This window comes from Ctenocephalides felis, unplaced genomic scaffold, assembly GCF_003426905.1.
Source record: "Ctenocephalides felis isolate EL2017-DRISC unplaced genomic scaffold, ASM342690v1 CF-g0.4_SCAFFOLD_01886, whole genome shotgun sequence".
In the NCBI taxonomy this organism is placed as follows: domain Eukaryota; kingdom Metazoa; phylum Arthropoda; class Insecta; order Siphonaptera; family Pulicidae; genus Ctenocephalides; species Ctenocephalides felis.
In genome coordinates, this window is record NW_020538040.1 from 58,273,822 (window position 1) to 58,297,822 (window position 24,001).

Here is a 24,001-nt window from a genome sequence, read left to right on the forward strand (position 1 = left end):
AGATTTATGAAAATGCAAATAATAGTTTATGAGGATTAACCTTTCATACCTCATTAGAAAAGAATTTTATATATAAGATAATATATATATATATATATATATATATATATATATATATATATATATATATAGATGTCGCAAAATATAGATGAAAGAATTACTTTGTTATAATTTTTTAGTGATTATTTCGAAATTATTTAAATAATTCAGTGCTTGGAAGTTGTGCAATTACTTGTTTAATTCCAATTTTCACTATTTGTTTAGAAATTAAGATTAGACTAATTGTAATCAGAGATTATATTATGATTTTTTATCACATATAATTTAAAATAAATCAATTGATATTAGTATGAATGATTTTAATATTAATTAATAACAAGTACTATATCACAGAAGAACGTGTTTTACGAGGCGTTGAAAATCAGAGAATATCAACCCTCTATTTGCATTATAAAGTTTTGCAAAATTCAAAAACAAAATAGTAAAATACTAGTAAAATTGTATATGCTTTCTGGTTTCAGGGCTTCAAACGTGTTGTAATTTGTAATATAAATAAAATTATAAATCAAAACATAAAAATAGATAGAAACCATTTGCAAATATAATCTAGGTTGCTCCACTCTGGTTCTCAACATCTCGAATGTATATATGTCAATATCAACTATATTGTTGCAATGCTCATTTATTATTTCTTATACAGAATCCTAAAAATGACTTACTGTAACTTATGAGAATGAAACCAGGGAGGAATGTAAGGAGTAATATAGTTAATGATGGCGATAGTAATATGCTGTAAATGCTGCCGAATTGTTAATAAGCCGGAACTTCGCGTGGCACTTGGCCGTGCGTGGCACGTGTTTTGTTTCGCGTGCTGTGAGTTTAACTTTAAAGTTTAGAAATCAAAATTAAGGGGGTATTCTAGTGTAGAGCGATGAATTTTAGGTCATTTTTGAAGTGTCATAAAAGAAAGCAATAAATGTTTTTACTGTCCATTTTTTTACCACTTGTTTATTAATATTATTAAAATACAAAACAAAAATTAAAAAATAAAAAAGTTGAAAATTGTAAAAACTGGCAGCTGATAAACTGGGTGGTCTCAAAAAATTGGCACCTCAGTCTTGACATGATTTCAGCCCTCCTGGCCATCGGAAATGCAAAATATAAAAAGATTATTATTCTACAATGATGTCGCAATCGTCTGAACTAGCGCTGAGTAAAAAGATGATTTTTTTACAAATTGGCGACTGTTTGAAAAAAAAAGTGTTTTTTTTTACTGTTTTTTGAGATTCTCGATTTTTTTAGGCTATAGATAGGTCTATAAACAAGACTCTCTGAACATTTTAAGTAAATCGGTCAAGTAGAACTCGAGAAATCGTGTCAACAGTACTGAAAAAGTCTGTTCTGAGAAAAACGCATTTAAAGTTTTGGGTGAAGCCAAACCAGTATGGAGACCGAGTCAGTAAAATGCCTATATCTCCGAAAATAATTCAAATTTTCAAAAACCTTTTCGTACACATATTCTTAGTTAGTTAAACTTTGAAAATATAAAATTAAAAAAATCGATTTTTTTGAATTTCTACACTAGAATACCCCTTAAGTGTTTTCATTTTTCTTTACATCTTGACAAAGACATTTGAGCCGCTCAGTGCACACATTGAATAACTTCAGTTTTTGAAAAAACAGATAACTTTTCGAAATAATTTAACACTATAAAACAGATTTTTTTTTGTAATGAGTCATTTATTTCAGAAGACATTTTGATTAACTCCATTCTGTAGTTCAAATGTTCCGGCTGGGCCTGATTTTGGGTTTGAATTCATGAATTACGGATAAGAATTTAATAAAAATATAAAACATATGATTGTTTAGCTAAGAACTGTGGTCTCGTGAGTCTCAAGAAAATTCATCTGTTTTTACAAAGGACATCAAGGACTTTACAAACTTTGAAAAAATAACACTAAAATTATAAGTATAAGAATTAGATTTATTACTTTATTCAGTTGACAACTTGATAGAATAACTCCATAACTCGTATCAAAACTTTAACTTTAATAACAATTATTTCCTCGCTATGAATAGTTATTAACTTTTTATACCGTTACATGTAAGCTATATATGTATTTATACAGGGCCGGTCCTGGGGTCCTCACCGCCCGCATGCAAGATTTGTTCCAGCGCCCCCCCCACCCAATAATTTTAACAGTTTTAATAGTTTTTCATTAAAATTTTAAATTTATTTTAATTTATTTTTAAAAAAATATAAATATAAATTTCATTTCTGAATTTCGTTTTGGCGCCCTCTAAGGCGTGCGCCCGCATTTTTTGCATGCATTGCATTCAAGGTAGAACCGGCCCTGTATTTACACGTACTACGTTATATTTTACAATTTATATTATAACATTTATTAAAAATCTTTCAATCTACATTTTTTGAAATTATATAAATATTTTATGAAGAATTATTAACAATAAGTATGTTTTTGGATGGGCTTATATCGATGAATACATTGCTTTTGTTTATGAACCCGTTTAAGTAGTTTTTATATAATATTTTATTTATTTTAGGTCATTGCTTATGCGACTAGTATTTTATGAAACTGACTCGTATTTTTGATTGAATTCATTTGTAATGTCTTTGTTTGTAATTCTAAATAATCTAATAAATACTGTTACTTTGTTTCCTACACCAAATATATTGTCTAATTATACAGTAGAACCCCAATTATCCGAATTAATGGAGACCGGAACCCATTCGGATAATCAAATATTCGGATAAGTTTTTTTTTTAAAAATTGCCATTGGAGAGAAAAAAAAGTTACGTTTTGATATTGCACTATTTTTTTTATTGAATTAAATGAAAAAAACATGAAATTTTCACATGTTTTAAATATAAATAAAACTTACTTATATACAAGTTTAGAAATAAAAATCATTGTTGTTTAAACATCTCCGTCAATGTAATCTGTTTTAACTGTAACTTAGACTTTTTTGAACAATTTTTTTTTTGAAAGTGATTCGGATAATCGGCGATTCGGATGGTCGGAGTTCGGATAATTGGAGTTCTACTGTAGTCTAACTTTAAATAATGATTGAATTGATTGAATTGAATTGTTTATTTAAAATGAATGAATTAATGAATGAGTTCTGAATTTGGCTGCATTATCTGATTCTGATTTTCATTGTCACAATAGTTTTTTTGCAATTGATCATTTTGGAATAAGTTTTAAAACTTAATAAATTTTGAAAGCAACATTTGATCGTAATGCTGTGCTTTATTTTGGTTCTAGACGTATGCCGCAAGGTGATAGACGAGTGCTCTGCGGTTCTCTATAACGAAGAACTGTATTGTAAAACGTGCCACGCACTGTTGTTTGAGGATAAAGATCCACAAAGTGCTTTAACCAGTGGACCAGTAAACAGCGATAACTTGTCGAACGACGTACCGACCGGTACTACTTATAGCCCATCACTTGATACCTACGGAAGGGCCAAACAACAATACGACACATACAACATATCAGACAAGACTTCTGGCGCTACGTCAAGCGGATCACCCGATCGAAACCAAAATTTCGACAAGAGACGTCGCGGCAGTGATTCGGTGAATCACAGTGTTTCGGACTACATGTTGGGGCAGCACACTACAGCGCAGCCGACCGTCTGCGTAAAATGCTTTTCGGATCTTTGCAGATGCGGGGTAATTATACAAACTTTTTACATAATCAGGGCCGGATTTAGAAATTTGATGCCCCGGGGCACTGACAAAAATTCCGCCTCATCCCTGAAATTTTACGAACTTTCGAACTTTTTTTTAAAGCAATCAAACTGCTTCAGCTGCGAGGGACAAAATATAGACGCGCGTAAGCGCCGCGTCGCGGTCTAACGGATAAACAATGTTACAGAACTTATATAAATGTAAACAAAATTTATACTTATTATTATAATATCTTTAAAATATCTGATAATTTAATGTGCATATATCTTATGATCACTTTTGTCCGCCAAATGTTTCTTTTTCAAATTTTTTAAGCAGTTATTTATTCTGTAAATTTTTTTGAATGTTATTGGACGCTTTTTTTCAAAAACTGAATTATCATTTTTGGCATTTTGGTCAGTATCTTCTAAACAGTTAGACCTGCCTTGACCAATAACTAATCAGCACGTCTACTTATCAATAGGAATTGAATCATAAATTAGTTGATCCGTGTTCTCGCAATCGACTTGAATAATTAAAATATAAAAAATATTAGATTTGTATTGATTGGGAGACGTGCTGATTAGCTTTTGGTACATGCAATTACGAAAAATGGTAATTGAGTTTCGATATTTCTTCTCTGAAACAGCTACGCAGCGCGATTGCTTTGCAAAAAGTTTATAATTTTCGAAAAATTTCAAAATACAAAATTTTCTTTTTTTTTCATTTTTCAATAAAATTTAAAGCTCTTTATAAAATGTAATTTTCAGTACGGGATGTTTCAGTAATTTGTATTAAGGCACAATGCCACGAGTCACTAGTTTAAATTTTTTTTCGACGCTATAAGCTTGGAAGTGCACAAATACGTCATTTTAAGAGGGCTTGAGAACTGAAGTACATATTTTTATTAAACTTTCAGCTTGTTTACGGATCTTTATATTAGCCAACTTATTAACCAATTTGATAATTTTCGTTCGGAGAGGGAGGCAGGGCAAAATAATAAATTTTAGTTAGCGTTTATTTCAACCCAAATTTTGCATTGCAATCGTATTATATTTTGTTAATTATATTTCTTGAAATAAAATTGTTGTTAAAAAAAGTTGATTATATTTTATAATTTTTTTCTCACTATCCAAATTTAGCCGCCCCCCAAAATTTGCCGCCCTGGGCAGTAGTCCCGATTGCCCCTACTGTAAATCCAGCACTGTATATGATTTATACTTTATTAATCGACTTATATATTTGTAAACTTTAGCGCAGTATAGACTATGTGTACGTAATAGGATCGATTTTTGTTCTATTAATATGGACCCAAAATTTTTAGTTTGCACACATGTAAATTGTAATATGTATTATTTCAATTAATTTAGCTTATGTTTAAATAAGATTGTCAGATAAGATACTTTATTAATCGTATAAAAAATTACCAAAAAAAAAACGATGAGTGATTGAATCATAAAAAATCATCAAAGTTTAGAATTTCGCCGCGCGTTTGAGCGATTCTAATCAGAATCTATGTCGAAGCATCTGCGTGGTGTTAAATAAAATATATTTTATAGGCCCGAAATGAATAAAATGAATTTGCTAAACAAATTTATTTTTAGAATTAGATATTTTAAGTATGTTTGAAACATATCAATTGAAAATCGTATTGATTATTCTTTAGTAAAAGCGATTTTTTTATAACAAATAAATAATAAACAACAATTTACCTAAATAGCTGAATCTCAATTCTTATTAATAAAAGTCATGTATACGTTTCGAGAAGTTCATGCAACTTGTCTTAAGGCTTAATGCTACTTGCAACTAGCTTTAGATATTCTTTATAATTATTAATATTATCGTAATACTAAAATCTGTTTATTTTATTCTTATTTTAACCAATAACATTATTCTATATTTCAGAACATGTTTATCCGCAGCAGCATAAAGTAAGTATACATAATTTAGTTTACTTTAACGTTTTCCTTCTAAATTTTGCTCGATTACACGAGAAATTTTCATAAATGGTTGAATAATTTATAATAAGAAACAACTCAGTTTGTGATAATTTACGTCAAGCATCTGTCGTCAAAATCCAGTATTTATTACTATATATCAATTTATGTTAATCAATCGAACTATTATGATTCGCGCACCCTTGACCTGATATAGTTCAGTCTTATCAGCCTTTGTTAATGAAGAATTGTAATTTGTAGTACGTCAATTTTGATTTATAGTTGTCAGCAAATTTCCAGTCGGTATTTCAATGTTATCTATATAGTTTTGTGCATGTATAGCATGTATAATAAACATAATAACATAATATTTCAAATTTAGTTATGATTAAATTCCTGAATGAAAGTTGGCTAAAGTAAGAATTTTTTCAATATTGAAATTTTGTTAAATATTTATTGACAATTCAAAATAATTCTACTATAATTATATTAAAAAGAAGTCTCAAGATAACACAGGTCCACATAAAGGAAGTTGTCGTTGTTGAGTATGCGACATATGTTTTCCAATGCATTTTTACCGCTAAACACAAATACAGTAGGCCCTCGCTTTACACGGCACTCTGGGTACACGGTTCGCATACTACACGGAGCTAAAACTCCGACATCCCTCCGACTACACGGACTTCCTATTACACTGTTTTTGTTCAACAGCGCATACATTTCTTGCGCAACCTCTGAGTGATTATAGGAACTTGATATCTAAAGGGTGTTAATGTAAGTTTTGTTATCGACTTCTATATTTTAGACATGTCTGATTATATAATAGATGTCTAAAAACGCGTTTGAGCTGACTACTGCGTCGCGCCAATTTTTGAATAAGGTGTCAATGTCATAAATGTCATTTCGTCCGTATTACTCCTACTTCAAGTTGCATTTGTTAGTCTCCATACAGCACGATAAAAATGATGCGATTTGTACCAAATCTGAGTCTCTCATAGCACGGTTCCCATACTGCACTATGTAAGGTTCCATAAAACGCATTACGAGTTAGCCTGAATTGTATGTTAAATACAAGGTTCTTATAACACGGTCCCCATACTGCACGGTACGCACTTGCCGCGTAAAGCGAGGGTTTACTGTATACTTTATTTCAAAGTTGGGTTAGGTAAAAAGTTTATTGGAAAACATATAGCGCACATCTAATATAGACAACTTATTTTCATTGTGGACCTGTGTAATTAACCCTACTTTAATAACTGATTGCCACTTCAATAATTATGTGCTACTGTAGCACTGCTACAATATTTTTCAAAATGTATTTGATCAACTGGTGGTGATCCGATAATTTAATAGTTTATTTTTCAACAAAAAATCACTAAGATGGATGTTTCTAGATTTTTTTTAACAAAATTCCCGATTGCTGAGTTATCGTAGATATGTAATAGCGCACTAGAAATAATAAATTTTGTCTACATTACAAATTATCTAAAAATGAACTCATTCCGAACACTTTGGCTATTGCCTTTGTATATATCGAAGCACTTAAATAGAAATTATATAATATACATTTTGAAAAAGAACATTCAATCTGGATTATTTTTAGTTGCTTTTTATTATTTTGTGAGGATTGAATCATACTTGGCTCTCTGGTCGAACTATTCGGTATTTATCAATTATTCTGTGATTTAGTGACGACATTAGCTGCGACGCGAGCCGCAGGCCTGCTCCTCGCAATAGATTGTATTACGATGATTCATGCGAACTTCGCCGACGTTGCTCGCGTTCATGCTCGCCGCATTCGCATGAGACACATCATCATATGGCTGCCCATTCTCTGGACGAACCCTCATGTAGTTACATACACAGCCCACCAAGGGTAAGAAGTTTTCATTATTTTTGATGTAGGTGAAAATAAATAAACGTCACGTTATTTGGAATTTTTTGAATCATTGCATTTTATTGCAACGTTACATTAATTAGTGCACAGTTATACATACAATAGTACACCCCCCCCCTCCCAACTCGTCGCACTCGTTTCTCGAGATACGAACCGCCAAAGAAGCGACTCGTTTGCTTTGTCATACGAGCAAAATTCGAGATACGTGCGAGTGAGCGCCATAACGTAAACTTGTGGGGGTGTGACTCAAACATCAATTGTAACTAGGATTTTCGTATGTGAAGTCGCATTTAACAATCATACAAACATTTAAAGTAAATTATTTCAAAGTTAAAAATTTCAATTTATCAATATCAATGTTGTGCATTTGTACGTGCAAAGTGGGACGAAGTTGAAAAGTTTGTGGATAAAAAACACCCCTAGAAAAAAGAATAATGCTTATCGGATAGTTATTTAAAACGCAGAAACTAGTATAATGAAAAAAATATTTTTATTTAATAGTTTGCTGTTTTTACAAAATATGTATTTGATCTTAGCAGTAAAGTTTTATTCATTTTTATCATAAAAACTTCATGCTGGAATTTAAATGTATTTATATGGAAAAAACTGCTTCGAGATACGAGGAATTGGACTTGCGAGCGTGGTTATGGAATGAATTAAGCTCGTAAGGCGGGGGTAATTTAATTATATGCAAATAGCTGATACGAACAAGTAACAAAATACTCACTCATAATTAAATGGTCCAAATATATTGGACACGATTTCAATGACATGAATAAAATTTTAGTTTGCTTTATCATTACAAATTATTGCATACTTTCCTTTTCTGTGTGTTTGAGTCAGTTATTTTTTATATTTTGGTTAAATTTTACTTATGTATTAAGTGTCAATATGATAGTAATATGATTTTACTATTACTTGAGCAGTAAATAATTAAATGAGAGCTATGCTTTCATTGAGGCACTTTGGCTTGCTTCTGATTGCGTGTCTCACACATCTTCCAAGTTCTAATTTTTACTGGAAATTTTATATAGAAGAGAGCAAATTCTAAATAAGTTTATTAATATTTTAATACTTTCTATATTAAAAACAAGATTTCATTCAACATATCAATGTATTGTCTGTTGACAGTCATATTGCACTCCGGTAAACAGCGATTGTAGCGGGCAGCATAGCAAGCAGCACATGCACCATCATCACAATACAAACAATTATACGTGCAGCTGGTAAGCATTCAGTAATATTTTTCAAATTTAAAAATAATTTAATTTAATTTGATTCTTTTTTTTGTATTGCCTGAACTGATATATTTTTAACTTCCCGAAGGGTAAGCTATTGTAATGGGCCGAAAATCGGAATTGAAAATTTTTACATTTCTCGACGTTTTGAAGGTTTCTTAACATTTTGGCATACCTCAGAAAAAATGGATGTGTATGTGTGTGTATGTATGTATGGATACAAATTTCCAGTCACGTTTTAGGGCGCACGGATCAACCGATTTGAATGGTTCAAAAAACATTCGATTCCTATTGATAGGGAAAAGAGCTGATTAGTTATTGGCAAAGGCAGGTCCAGCCGTTTTGGAGATACGGAGCAAACAGTGCAGAAAATAGAAATCGAATTTTTGAGAGAACGGAGTATCCGATTTGAATGATACAAAAAACATTCAATAAGTAATGATTGGGAGAAGTGTTCATTAAATTTTGGCGAAGGCAGGCCCAGCCATTTTGAAGATACGGAGCTAAATATGTAAAAATGGCAGTTTTTGAGAGAACTAAGCGTCCGATTTAAATGATTCAAAGAATTTAAAAAGATTTGTATATCGAAAATATTTCATATTTTATTTTTAATTCTGACTATAGTTCTAATAGTCTTTATACATAATTTCAACTCTGCAATTCAGTTTATATAATTATTATAAATATTAGACAATGTTACAATATTTATAATAATCTATTTGAAAACATTCAGTATTCCTCGAACATTTCGTTACGGTACGGGAAGTTCCAGCAATTTGCCTTAGGCACGATGCCATAATTGCCTCAAGACTCCACTTACCTTCAAGACCTCAAGAATTCCACTTACAGCTAGTTTGATTCTAATATTATAAGAAAAACTTATTATACTATCTGGTTTGAAAAATTAAAATCTTTTAAATATTCTATATTAATCTTTATCAACAAAGTAATCACATTAAAAACTACTTATTTATAATTGTGAAATTATGAGTAGCAGCCATAATTTACCAGTTAGCTGGGGGAAAAGTAAATTAATGGGTAATTTGAACATTTGCCTACGTGGAAATACTGAAATATTCTCCTTAAATACGACGTGTATTAATCAAATCATACAGAAAAAGATCTGTGGTATAACCGTCCACATCCTAGGGACGGCTCTTTTAAAGGGTATCAATTTAAAAATGAACAAAAGTTTAAATGAACGAAATTAATAGAAGTCAACCACAATAACCAAAAAGTGATCAAATCATCAAATATATGTAGAGTAAAGGTAAAGGTAAAGCCCCAAATTTCGGTAGAATAGAGGTGAAGCACCAAATATAGGTAGAGTAGAGGTAGAGGTAAAGCACCTATTATAGGTAAAGGTAAAGGCGAAGCACCAAATATAGATAGAGCAAAGGTAAAGGTAAAGCATCAAATATAGGTAGAGTAGAGCTAAAGGTAAAGCACCAAATATAGGTAGAGTCAAGGTAGACAGACGTAAGACACCAATTATGGGTAGAGTAAAGGTAATGGTAAAGCAACAAATATAGAGTAAAAGTGAAACTAAAGCACCAAATATAGGTGGAGAGTAAAGGTAAAGGTATATTGACCAAGTTTTAGGTTGTACTTAAAAGCTCGTAATAAACAACGCCATTTTTAATTTCCCTAGGGCAAGTTATAGTAATCGCAAAAAATCGAAAATGAAAATTTTTACATATCTTTACGTTTCAAAACCTTCTGAACATTTTGGCATACCTTAGAAAAAATGGATGTATGTGTGTGTGTGTGTGTGTGTGTGTGCGTGTATGTATGTATGTTCGGATACAAATTTTTGTCGACGATTTTGGGAACACGGATCAACTGAATAATTCAAAAACATTCGATTCGTATTGATAAGGAGACGTACTGATTAGTTTTTGGCGAAGGCAGGTCTAGCCGTTCCGAAGATACGGGGCAAAAAGTGCCGAAAACGGTCACTCAGTTTTTAAGAGAAATGAGCGTCCGATTTGAATAATTCAAAAATCATTTTATTTGTATTGACTAAATGAAGAACTGTTCAAATTTTTGGAAAAGCAGGTCCAATGACTGGAGATATGGAGAAAAAAGTAAAAAAAATGAGCCATTTGGCGGTCAAAAATGAACATTAGACATATGCACATCAAATTATTTATTAATTATTTTATAGAGATTTTAACAATAAGTATAAATTTTGTTCACATTCCTATCGTACCAATGTTTACGGGTTAGACGGAGACGCAGCGCTTACGCGCTTTGATATTTCGTCTTTATGCAGTTAAAGCAGTACGATTGCTTTGAAAAAAAGTTCAGAATTTCCAAAATATTTCAAAATAAATGATTTAAGATAGAATGATTTAATATGGTTCGAAATTCTATTAAAAGTTTTAAATCATTGATAAACTTTTATTGATTATTACTATTGATTATTTTTAATTACTCGAATTTTGAATTGCGGTACGGGAAGTTATGTTATGATCAATGCTATTTTCCACTTCTGTGACGACCTGTATATGCGTGCGCGTGTGTGTATTAAAGCATAAATTTATTATTAACAATTGATTCAATATTTAAATTGCAAATTTAAAAAAAATGAACTACTTTTAAATTACTAGGCAATAATCTTATTAACCGTAATGAGTTCTTTTTTGTGTTTTTGTCGAATAGTGGATGTGATCCGAATCACTACGAGTGTGAATTCATGCCATGCGAGCACAGCCACGACCATCTCTGCGACCGCTCACACAGTTCCTACAGTACTTATTCAACAACATCAGACCAACAGACGTCATACGAAAAGCTGGACCCGCTTCCTAGTTACGTGCCCTCCGGAAAAGTACAAAAGTCCACACAAGATTGTAAATGGTAAATATCATGAACGATTAATGCAAATTCGAGAAGTTGTATACAGTTATAAGGCCAAAAAAAACTTATTTTCTAGATTTTTTCCTGCAAAAACAATAAAATTATGTTACGAATATTATAGTCCATAGTCATTTGGTCGTTTTGCCGGTACAGTACTCCGGAAATTCTAAAAATAATTTACGAAAATAAACTTTGCCACCTTTAATTTGAACGGCAAGTTGCCGCCATATTGGAAAAATGGCGTCAAAAAACAGGTTTTTTAAAATATCTCCTTTTTGGATTATTCTACGATAAAAGTATCTATGTACGAATTAAACTAGATAAAATTTCCTACAATTCTTTAGAAAACCGTTTTTTTGTAAAATTGATAGTTTGAGAGAACGGCCGCCTCAAAGTCTTTGCTGCTCTCGCCGTAGTATCAAATCTCTCCATATATGACAGCACTTTGAACTTGACCACATTCTTTCTAATAAATAAATATTTTCAATGTTAAATTAAGCGAATAAGATCTAGAAATAAAATAATTCAAATATTTTTCTGTTTTTTTGCTGATTTTTTAACTCTTCAAGCTACTTACTTATAGCTACTTTGCCATTGAAGTGTTTTTTTACTGTTTTTTTGAGTTTCTCCAATTTTTTAAAAATAGTAAAAATTGGAATTTGGGGATAATCCTAGTTTGGGCTATAGATAGGTCTATAAACAAGACTCTGTGAACATTTCAAGTGAATCGGTAGATTAAAACTCGAGAAATCGTGTCAACAGTACTGAAAAAGTCTGTTCGAAGAAAAACGCATTTAAAGTTTTGCGTGAAGCCAAATCAGTATGGAGACCGAGTCAGTAAAATGCCTATACCTCCGAAAATAATTCAAATTTTCAAAAACCTCGTATCCATATTCTTAGATAGTTATAAGTACAGTACCACATTTAACATTAATATAAAACTTTTATAAATCGACCATTATTTTAATATATTATTGAAATTAATATTTATTTATTCATTTATTTATTTCAGCCGACCAGCCTTGAAGTACAATAATATCTTAAGTCACAATAATACCTTAAACCTACTTTAACTTAAACCAACCCCGCAGATTTTATTGAAATTAATATAAAGTTCTATAATATTTAATACTAACTTATTTAATACAAAACTAACTGTATATAACCCTTAAATATAAACAATTAAATATATTTAAGTAGTAAAATATATAAAGATAAATAATACAGTTATTTATCAAAAATTTATATATATATAGTAGCAGGCCTGTGGCAGTGTCTCCCCGACCTTCAGCCTGCCCAAGTACGCCGTGCCCACCAGGCACATGCCCGCTGATCCTCGGCTTCGGAGGGGGTGGATCTAAATGCCATCGATGCCAAAAACTGGTAAGTTTTAGTTTTAACCATTTCTCCTGCACTAATTTGACGAATGTTGTCCTATTTTTGCCTACTTATATAAAGTTTGCAACGTTACGAATTTGTTTTTTGAATCATTTATGTAAGAATTTTATCATTTTTACATTATTTTTATGCTTATGTTATGTTATGTTTACTTTTTTTAATGTAAAACGCAAATAGTTATGAATGCCGCGATTTGCGGAAACATCGTGTTTAAAAAATAAATGTAAGGTAATATTAATTAATTAATTTATTTATTCTGTTAATCAATTATTTTAAAACTGCAATCTAACTTTTCAAACAAAATCAAATTTTTAGGATAATTGTTTATCTCAGTAACAAATTCAAAGATACGGAACTCGTGTGAGTTTATATGTATGCTTGTTTATCGATTTAAATAATTTAAAAGCCAATCTATGAAACTAGTTTTTTGATACGATCGGCTGAGATGTTTCTTTAAAATTAACAAATAAGTGCAAATTTTTTCGGACGCGTTTCAACCAAAAATTATGATCCGATTTTGAAAATTCAAATACTTTTCGAAAAATATGATTAGGAAATCGTGCTGATTGGTTATGGACAATGATTGATAAAGTTCGATGAAGTCTTTTTGTAATTGATGGTTTAAAAAAACATTTGATGAATTTAATGATACTTAATATCGCGATAGAGTTACCTTTATAAACCTACTAAAACGTTAGTTCTGTGGACTGGTGGTTCAAATATGAAATTTTATTAAAATTTGAATTATACGGCCGCCCTTTTAGAAAATATTCCGAGTTTGTATTAGGCACTTGTTTGGTTTTCAGTAATGTATAATAAAAAATGTATATCATTGAATAATCTGCAATGGTTTTTGACATTATGAAGCACTATAAGCAACTCGACATACTTATAAATTACTCATAGAATAATATAATAGTTTATTATTGATTAAGTCGATTATTGACATATGTCGGGAAGTTTATGCAACTTGCTTGAAGGCAAAATGTCACTTATAACTATTTTTTATGTATCAAATACTTTTGGCCTCACAATGATCATTTTTAGCGTATTTTACCGAATTTTGAAAATGGCTGGATTAGCTTCCAACCAAATAGTACATATTTGCGCGTTAAAAGTACATTTCTTGTAAAATAAAATCAAGTAGAAATGCATCAGATGTCCTTTATAACAATTTTTGCTGTTTCTATAACATTGTGTGTGGGATGTTGCGAGTAAAAGCAATGTTTGTTAAAAAATAAACACGTTCTATATATTTTCCTCTAATATGCACTTTATTATCAATAAGTGATATGCTGTATTTAGTAATATGTAGGTTTATTTTATGAAATGAGTATTTTATTTAAAAAACTATCAATCAGGCTCATATAAGCTTGAATTTGGCCATTCAAATGATCGATTTCAATTCAAGGTATACCCGAGAGAACAACAACTGGCAGCAGGCAGTTTTTATCATTACTGCTGCTTTACGTGCTTTTGTTGCAGGGAGCCCTTAGAGCCGAGGAATTTTAGTGAGGGACACGGCGAGGTCTACTGTAGGCGTAAGTCAATAGTAATAATGATAATCATAATATTCTGTCAATTCAGAGCCAAAATATGATGATTAGTTGATTCAAAGAAATTCAGATTTTTCATCAAGACTCATTTAATTCAAATAAACTAGTTTAAAATAATATTTGAGTGATAGAAGGCGTTTCGCAAATAACGCGTAGATTTAAGAAGAAGCATATTTAAAAAATAATTTTGTTGGTAAGAGAAGCGTTCTCTTGTGCACGAAATAAATTGTATTAAATACATGTGATGTTTATTATTTATTATATTTTTTAATCTGCTTTGGCATTTTGAGTAGATTCCATATTTTTACTGATTTTACTGCAGTTTGGCAGAAGTATGAAATAATGTATTGTTTTTTTTAATATGATGTTTTATTTAATTTTAATTTTTTAAATATGATGTTTTAATTAATGTGTAAGAATAGAATATATATCTTAATGTATGACAGAAAACGGACCATAGCAAACACTACATTATTGAACATTCTCTGCAAAATTTTGGTTTGGTACTTTTATAAACATCAAGATATTGTTTGATTTATATGAACAATTCAATTCAATTGTAACCGTATATTAAAAAATAATTTATATTTTTTATTTCTTATACTCAATTACTGGTACGCGTTGAATAACCACTCTGGTCAACTTGTGGGTGGCTTCTTTATGACCAAATATTTGTAAGATAATGATAAATATTAGTTTCAATGTTTTTATTTCTTAAAATATTGCCACCACATTAGCGAACTTTTTTGTCATTTGGAATACGAAACATATTTCATCAATTGACAGTTTCAAGGTTTTCAAAGTTTGGAATATTGACAACTTGTCGATTATTATTTTTTTCTGAAATAAATTTGGAGAGACCACCACGGAGGATGTTCACTTAGTTTGTTAAGGTTTATAGAATGCCACTTAAAAGTTTTCGGGCCTTCAGGCTGAATTCTTAGTGAGTTTTTATTAAATATATATGAGGAATGTTTCGTAATCCGAATTTATAAATCATGTTACTTAACTATAACATAACATAAATCCTATATATAATTATATATAAATATATATATATATATATATATATACATACATACATATATATATATATATATATATATATATATATATATATATATATAGTTTTTTGTATATTTATTCTACTTCTTATTAAACATTTGTAATAAATCACGAAGAAAATGTTAGATTGCTCAAAAGCATTATCTTCAATGATATTAGGTATTTTTGCATTATAAGAAGTTTAAATTTCATATGAGAATGCAAATCACATCATACAATGATTTATTCAAATAGACATTATTACTTCATATCTTAAAATTTATCAAATTTGTTTGTCAAATCAAAAACAATCCTGTATCAAATGAATGAAATTCATAAAATACTATAACTTTATGCACTTTTTTTATGTAATTGAAAATCTAAACAAAAATGCCGTTTTGTCAAATGTAGTTATATTATGCAGGAAAATAGCAAATGTTTGTTTGTAATTAAGCTGTATTAGAAGATCAACGAATTTGTTTTGTTCATGTGTTCCACAAAAAATTAGTTGCCCAAATAAGTTTTATCTATCATTTACATAATATAGATTATAAAATTATACGTATTTTTAATCCCGCATTATAAAAAATAAAGAAAATTGATAAAAAATATTCAAAAAAGGATTTGTCCACTTTTTCAAAATGTCTTGAGTAGAAATGAATCTTTCTGTTAATACATTGATATTTCAGTTACAAATGTTCAATTACGTTTTACCAATCCATTGATATTTTATAAACTTAGAAAACATACTACGTCCAACAATACAGTTTTTATGGAGATGATTGTACTAAAGGGATTTGTTTTGAAATTTCGTCTTTAAAACGGCTATGCAGCACGATTACTTTGGTGAAAGGTTTAAAATTTTCAAAAAAACAAATCAAAATATAAAAAAGAAAAAATTGAAATTCTCTTAAAATTAAAATTTTAAAACTTTTTAAAAAATAAAAAAAATTCGTTACGGAAAGTTTCAGATTTTTAACCTGATTAACTCTTGCGGCTACACCTGAATACCTTATTAATCGCCCGTGCACTTTTATGTATTTCATATCATATTAGCAAATCATCACCAGCGAATCCTGTAATTATTATATTGCATTTACCTTTTATTGTTTGATGATAATTTCAAGTTGTAAATAATGTTTTCACTATAGAACTGTAGTGTTCTTACTATTTAAGATAAAGTGATTTACTTTAAATGATTAAATTATGCAATGATAAAACTAAAATACATGTTATTGACCACATATTTTTTCAGACTGTTGGTCCGGTATTTGTGAAATCAAGAGACATCGGTTACGGGCTGGCGGCAATGTTGACTACGATTTACCTCTTCTGTGTCCGGTGAGATTTTTTAGAAATATTTGCTCATACACAGGAGTTTAGGGTAGAGTTAAAGATCAGCGTGTAAAAAGTCCACGAACATTATCTCAGAAATAAGTAAAGTATGGAATTTTTTAACGATATAATTTTTTTAATCTAAAAAGTTTGTTTTTTTGATACTTTTGGGGATGTTTGAGGAAAGCAATTCTTTTGCAAGTTGGTTCGGATTAGGGTTTGTCGGTTTTTAAAAACCGTTTTTTTGGCGAAAATTATGGAATTCGAAAACCGGTTTTTTAGTGAAAAAAGTCGGTTTTCACTGTATAAATGGAAAATGACAAATATAGTCAAATACAAAAAATAGATGAAAGCGTTTTGATTCTTAAAATCATATCGGCTCAATAGCATTTGATATCTTATCAGTCTGCAATGGTTCCCACAAAGGTTTTGTATATATTAATTACGATTTTTATACCAGTGTATACATTAATTTAAATCAGTGTGACTTCTTGAAGAAAAGAAATAGTTTTAAACCCTAGAAGCAACAAAATAAAGAACAAAAAACATAAAATTTTTATATCAGGCTTTAAAAACAATTAAGCATAATTTGGTCGCAATATGAGAGTATTTTCTATTTCAGAAAAAATTATTTTGTGAGTAAATAAAGGTCATGTCTTATTCGATAGACGTTCTCAGTTTTTTGAAATCATATTTTATTAAACAAAAAACAATTAGAATGTTTAAATTTAATTAATTAAATTTGCTCGGAACAGTCAATAACTAAAATTGACATTAACAAGTATGTATCAACATGTATCTAATTTTTTTTTCAATTTAATGAATGTTTTTTGTTTAAAAATGTATTATTTTTATTTATTCGAAAACTTTCCTTTCACTATCATAAAAATATTTTTATTCTTATATGTGAAAATGATGCATGAATAACGAATAATTATTTTCAAAGTTATTTAATCAAGATAAACTATTATTTTTTAGTTCTACTAATTATAATTAAAATAATTTTGCTTACTATCTATAAAATTGAACAATAAATAAATTCAGTCAAATACTACTCTAAATTACACTAAATTTGCGGGTAAATTATAGGGTATTCGAACAAAAAATTATTTTCTATATAAAATTCGAAAACCCTAGTTCGGATGATATTCAAGTCTAGTGTTATACTTAAACGCATGTCTTCTGATATCTTCTGTTACTTTCCTGATGGATCAGCCAATTTGGGACATACTTAGGCGCGTCTAATATTTCTTTAACAATGCTATTTTTGTAAATTGTTTGTTGGTTTGACTTGCCATTTTCAAATGTTTATCTTTATGAAATAACAATAATACATATTATAGTTATCTATGACAACTTATAACAACTATATTTTATTTTTAGGATCATGGCGGAGTTGTGGATCACAGGTGAGTTAATCTTTGGTTTTAAAAGTTCCAGCCCTAATATATTATTTTTTACAATAATAGCTTAAGGAAAGAATCTTAAGTGCAACACTACATTTCTACGTGACTATAGTTGTTTTTAAATGTTCTGTTATTAACAATTGGCGTTATTGGCTAACTATAACTAACAAACTGTATTCGCAATGATAAGTCGATCTTTCATAATGTAGATGAAACGTTCTTATATATATGTATTTGCATTTTAGAAATAAATAAAAAATTTCAAGTGGGAGAATAATAAAATATTATTCTCCAGACATGAGATTCATAGTAAAATAGGATCCCTGCGGCATCTATCACCTAAAAAAACTCACGGCTCTCCGGTCACAGGAGGTAGTTCTTTCGACCGAGCATCTTCTTCTGAGTTTTCTAGAATATGCCAGCAAACTCCATCGTCTAATAAACCGAGCCATTCAGGAAGATCCAACTCTTCATACTGTGCGGTAAGAAGGAATTAACTAAATACATCATTAATAATTAACTATAACTGATTTATTTGAACTACATATACGCACATATACAGTTGTATATATATATATATATATATATATATATATATATATATATATATATATATATATTTTAAAGAGTTATTTAGAATCGGGCAGTAACACCAAGTAAAAAAAACTAAAGTAGTTTTGAAATACTTTATTTATTCATACGTTTCGGTCTTCATCGAGACCGTCATTCAGTGGAAAAAAGAATTAATTATACAAAAATACACTACACTATTATACTGTGATAAACCAAGCTATTAATAACTGGAACATTTAAACTACGTAATTATTTTTTTGACAATTTTTTGGTTACAATATATAGTGTGTACAAATTGGCTAACGTCTGAATACTGACAAAATACTGACAAAAATAATATATATATACACACACACACACACACATATATATATATATATATATATATATATATATATATATATATATATATACTGACGCTTTCTTTGTTCACATCAAACCTATTCAGACCAGCAAAATTCATGGATGTCAGTAATCAATATATTCATTTTGGAAAAAATATCTATTTGTTTGTTTTATAATATAATTGCTATTGCATTTATGTTCATACAAAGTATTAATTAAATTACATTATTTTGTAAATAAAGTCAATATTTTGAATGTATGGGATTAATGTTTCTTCAAGATTATTTTTATCACAAATATTTACTACAAACAAATTTTATGATTTATTTAAAGAAAACTCGCGAAAACTCGAATGGGTTTTTGCTAAATTGATTCCTTTTGCCAATTGAATTTTTGTACAATTATTTAATAACTGTTTTAATTTTTATTTTACGATTTATTGTTATTTCTATTTCTATTATAGTTGATGTCATCTATCCATCAATATAGTTTTCGCATCTTTTTTTTTCACAAATTGAATCAAAGTTATTGTATTTTCTTGTCTAACTATTTTTTAATATTTTTCAACAATATATTTCTTATTTTTCATATTATAATTAATTAAAGCCATTTCAAATTTCAGAACCGCTGTGGTCTCATTGTATCAGCAAACATCATCGTCGATCTCCCTCATGGTAATTTCATTTTCTATTATTATTGAAACTATTCGAAGGCAGTAGTTAAGAATATAATGACTATAATGTGGCGTATCTGCCTACAGCAGAAGTGTGTGTATGTGTAATACGTAAACCAAAATTTTACCCTCCATCGACATTTGAGTCACTCGATGTAACTCGATAAGGACTACCGTTTAGAAGTTTTGCGCGATTATTAAAATATCTATAAAATATGTGATAATTTGATGTGCATATGGCTTATGATCATTTTTGTCCGCCAAATGTCATTTTTTTACTTTTTTTTATTGGGTCTCTGAAACCGCTAGACCTGCCTAAATAAAAATTTCATCAACTCTTCGTTCTCTTAAAAAGGGAATCACCATTTTTGGCACTTTTTTACCCGTATCTTTAGAACGGTTAAACCTGCCCTAAACTAATCAGCACGTCTACTTATCAACAGCAATCGATTCCTTTTGAATCATTCAAATTGGTTAATCCGTCTTCTTGAAATCGTCGACGACAAATTATATCCGCACATACACACACACGCACACACATACATTTAATTTTTTTTAATCGAAAGGTTTGCCAAAATGTTCAGAAACGTTTCAAACGTGAAGATATATACACATTTTTATTGTCAATTATTTTGCGATTATGTTCCCATCGGGAAGGTAATAATGAAAATAATTAAAATAAAATTAAATGAAAACAACTTTATATTATAATATATATTATTCCTTTTCAAGCCAAGTGATATCCGTATAAAAAATTATCATAATTAAATATTCGTATTTTTTTTTTAGCACAAATGAGGATAGAAGTCGTTATTCTGCACCCTTTCCGATAGTTAATTTCGGCACTCCCGAACGAAAACCAACAATTCCGAAACTGTTCAAACCGGTAAAGAATTTATTTTAAACCTAATTTTGATTTAGACTTAATTTTGACTATTTTTATTTTATATCAATTTTTGCATTATTCTATTACAGGCATCTTATTTCTAATAAGAGAAAACCATTGATAAAAATATATTAAAAAAAACGATGATATTCATTCTTTGGTAAGTTTTTTTTTAATTCTAATTAAGATTGATTATGTTAGACTTACAATTAGACTTACTTTTGACTTTTTTTATTTTATATGCATTATTCTATTTCAGGCTTTTACATGAAGTCAAAGGTAACAATGTAGAAAACTGAATTCATTTTTAACGGAAACCACCCCATATAGACGATTGTATGTAAGTTTAATTATATGCCAATCAAGTTAAGATTGATCATGATGTATATTTTGACTTAGCTTAATTTTGACTATTTTGATTTTTTATTCTATTTTAGACTTTGTACATGTAGTCAAAGGTAACAATGAAGAGTACTGATGGCATTTTTAACGGAAACCACCCCATATTTAAGACGTTTCATTGTATGTAAGTTTAATTATATGCCAATCAAGTTAAGATTGATCATTATGTATATTCTGACTTAGCTTAATTTTGTCTATTTTGATTTTTTATTATTCTATTTTAGACTTTGGACATGTAGTCAAAGGTAACAATGAAGAGTGAATGCATTTTTAACGGAAACCACCTCATATTTAGGACGATTCATTGTATGTAAGTTTAATTATATGCCAATCAAGTTAAGATAGATCATGATGTATATTCTACTTAGCTTAATTTTGACTATTATGATTTTTTATTATTCTATTTCAGGCTTCGAACTTGTCATCAAAGGTAACAATATGGAATATTGAAAGCATTTTTAGAGGAAACCGCATATTTAAAGTGAACCATTGTATGTAAGTTTAATTATATGCCAATCTAGTTAAGATTGCATTGATCATGATGTATATTTTGGCTTAGCTTAAATTTGACTATTTTGATTTTTCATTATTCTATTTCAGGCTTTGAATGTATCGTCGAAGATAACAATTAGTATATTGAATACATTGTTAAAGAAAGTCGCATATTTAAGAAGACCTATTGCATGTAAGTTTAATTATATGCCAATTTAGTTAAGATAGATCATGATGTATATTCTACTTAGCCTAATTTTGACTATTATGATTTTTTATTATTCTATTTCAGGCTTAGAACTTGTCGTCAAAAGTAACAATATGGAATATTGAAAGCATTTTTAGAGGAAACCACATATTTAAAATGACCATTGTATGTAAGTTTAATTATATGCCAATGTAGTTAAGATTGATCATGATGTATATTTTGACTTAGCTTAATTTTGACTATTATGATTTTTTATTATTCGATTTTAGGCTTCTTACTTCCAGTCGATGGGAACTATGGAAAATGAAAAAATATATTTTATTGGGGATAGAACATGTATAGGATAATGCATTCTAATGTAAGTTATTTTTATGCCATACTAATTAATTAATTAATTAAAGTAAATTATATTATCTTTTGATCGTATTTGTTATATGGATTTTAATAACATTGAATATGAAAGTAAAAACGCATGAAACAAGACCAATTTATTTCTAGATATAAATACTACAATTAAAGCTGTATTTTTATATGGTTTAATAATATAATGCATATTATTTGTTATTTTAAAAATTATACCAAACAATGTATAATTTTATGCAGGTTCTAAAGCACGCCGCAAAACGCAATAGTTTACATTCTTACATCTTTCTTACTCTGGTTCATGGCAATCATTCCGAAGAAAAAAATCATTTAGGATTCATCAAAAAAACGAAAAACAGGCATATTGCTTCGTTGAAAAGATTAACCTATTGACCCATTGCGCCATCGAAATAAAAATTGAGCAAACTAGTACTCGAATGAGCCCGTATTCGAATAAATGCAATAAAGTACATTATATGAAATGGAAATGATATGAGTGATTTGAGAAGCTAATAAACGCCCATCGAAAACGTCTACCCACAAGGATTTACCGCAAAAATAAACAAAATATAATATATTGTCGTTTTTTACTACATGAATATGAATATAAATAAGGCACATATGACAAATTATCATCTTTTTGCTGGACCGATTTCGACTAGTTTTTTGGCATGTTTGATGCGATTAGGCGTAATTTATTGTTATATTTTCATTTAAAAAATCTTTTTTATCTTATGTTACCTAGTTGTACAAGCAATTTTGTCCTCAAGAAATTTAACAAAAAATTTTTTAATGATTTTAAGTTTTATTTTATTCCTGATTCAAATTTCTATAAATATATATTAATTTAAACTGTTTCATTACATCAAAATTATAAATGAAGTACATTGGTTTTACTTTAATCAGTTAGTAACGTAGATAGTTGTTTTTTTTCTACAATAAATATTTTTGGGTTGAATATAATTAAAATAATATGATTCAAATATCTAAAAATGTCGGCCAAAAATGTCGTATAAGCCCAATATATTACTCGTACCAAATATTGTAAGTATATACAGACATTGTTTAACTCTAACATCTTATATTTACTTGTTTGTAATGTAATGGTTTTGGAAATATTTGTCAAGATAATGCGAAATTTTATGTCACCCATATATTTCATATTTAGAATTTTAGTTCTTTGACATTATCTTTAAAACTCAAAAGATATAGTTATTCTAATATAAAAAATCAATCTTTTATTTTTTTTAATTATTCGAATATAAACTTCGAAATTGTTTTGTCTCTATTAAAGTAGTTTCAATTCAATTCTAATAAATTGCCGCTTGATATATAAACTTTTTTTTTATTAATTTTATTCCTTATAGTCAATTAAATATGATATGAAACGTGATTAAAACCGCAACTTGTACGTTGTGTTTTTATCAAAGTCAAATTCGTGTCAATATTAGTGAAATTAAAATTTGATTCATAAATATTTTTTATTGTCTATCATATTACCTGCATAAGTTTATTATGAATACCTCCGTGTCACCGGTAACATAACATACCTATCACACCACGACGGGCTCATATATTAAAAATGATGTCTAATACTGAATATGTGAGATCATACATCTATTTTAAAATAGATTAACCAAAATTACCCATATAAATTTAAATTGAATGATAATTAGTTTTTAACATCAACTT

The 24,001-nt window shown here is 29.1% G+C and overlaps 1 protein-coding gene across 4 annotated transcripts; it reads left to right on the top strand.

Moving 5' to 3' along the window:
• Positions 1-700: 700 nt before the first annotated feature.
• Positions 701-22,946, top strand: LOC113376634 (the record flags this gene model as incomplete). Of its 4 annotated transcripts, none has more annotated exon segments than XM_026616627.1 (22): positions 701-873; positions 3,288-3,697; positions 5,600-5,625; positions 7,321-7,507; positions 8,660-8,754; positions 11,431-11,628; positions 12,885-13,011; positions 14,438-14,567; positions 16,882-16,967; positions 18,345-18,370; positions 18,663-18,849; positions 19,908-19,959; positions 20,748-20,844; positions 20,934-21,004; positions 21,104-21,184; positions 21,282-21,370; positions 21,471-21,556; positions 21,656-21,741; positions 21,847-21,931; positions 22,031-22,115; positions 22,216-22,304; positions 22,550-22,946. In XM_026616627.1, coding segments are annotated over 13 exon segments (1,671 nt in total). In that variant the 3' UTR covers positions 20,792-20,844; positions 20,934-21,004; positions 21,104-21,184; positions 21,282-21,370; positions 21,471-21,556; positions 21,656-21,741; positions 21,847-21,931; positions 22,031-22,115; positions 22,216-22,304; positions 22,550-22,946.
• Positions 22,947-24,001: the final 1,055 nt, after the last annotated feature.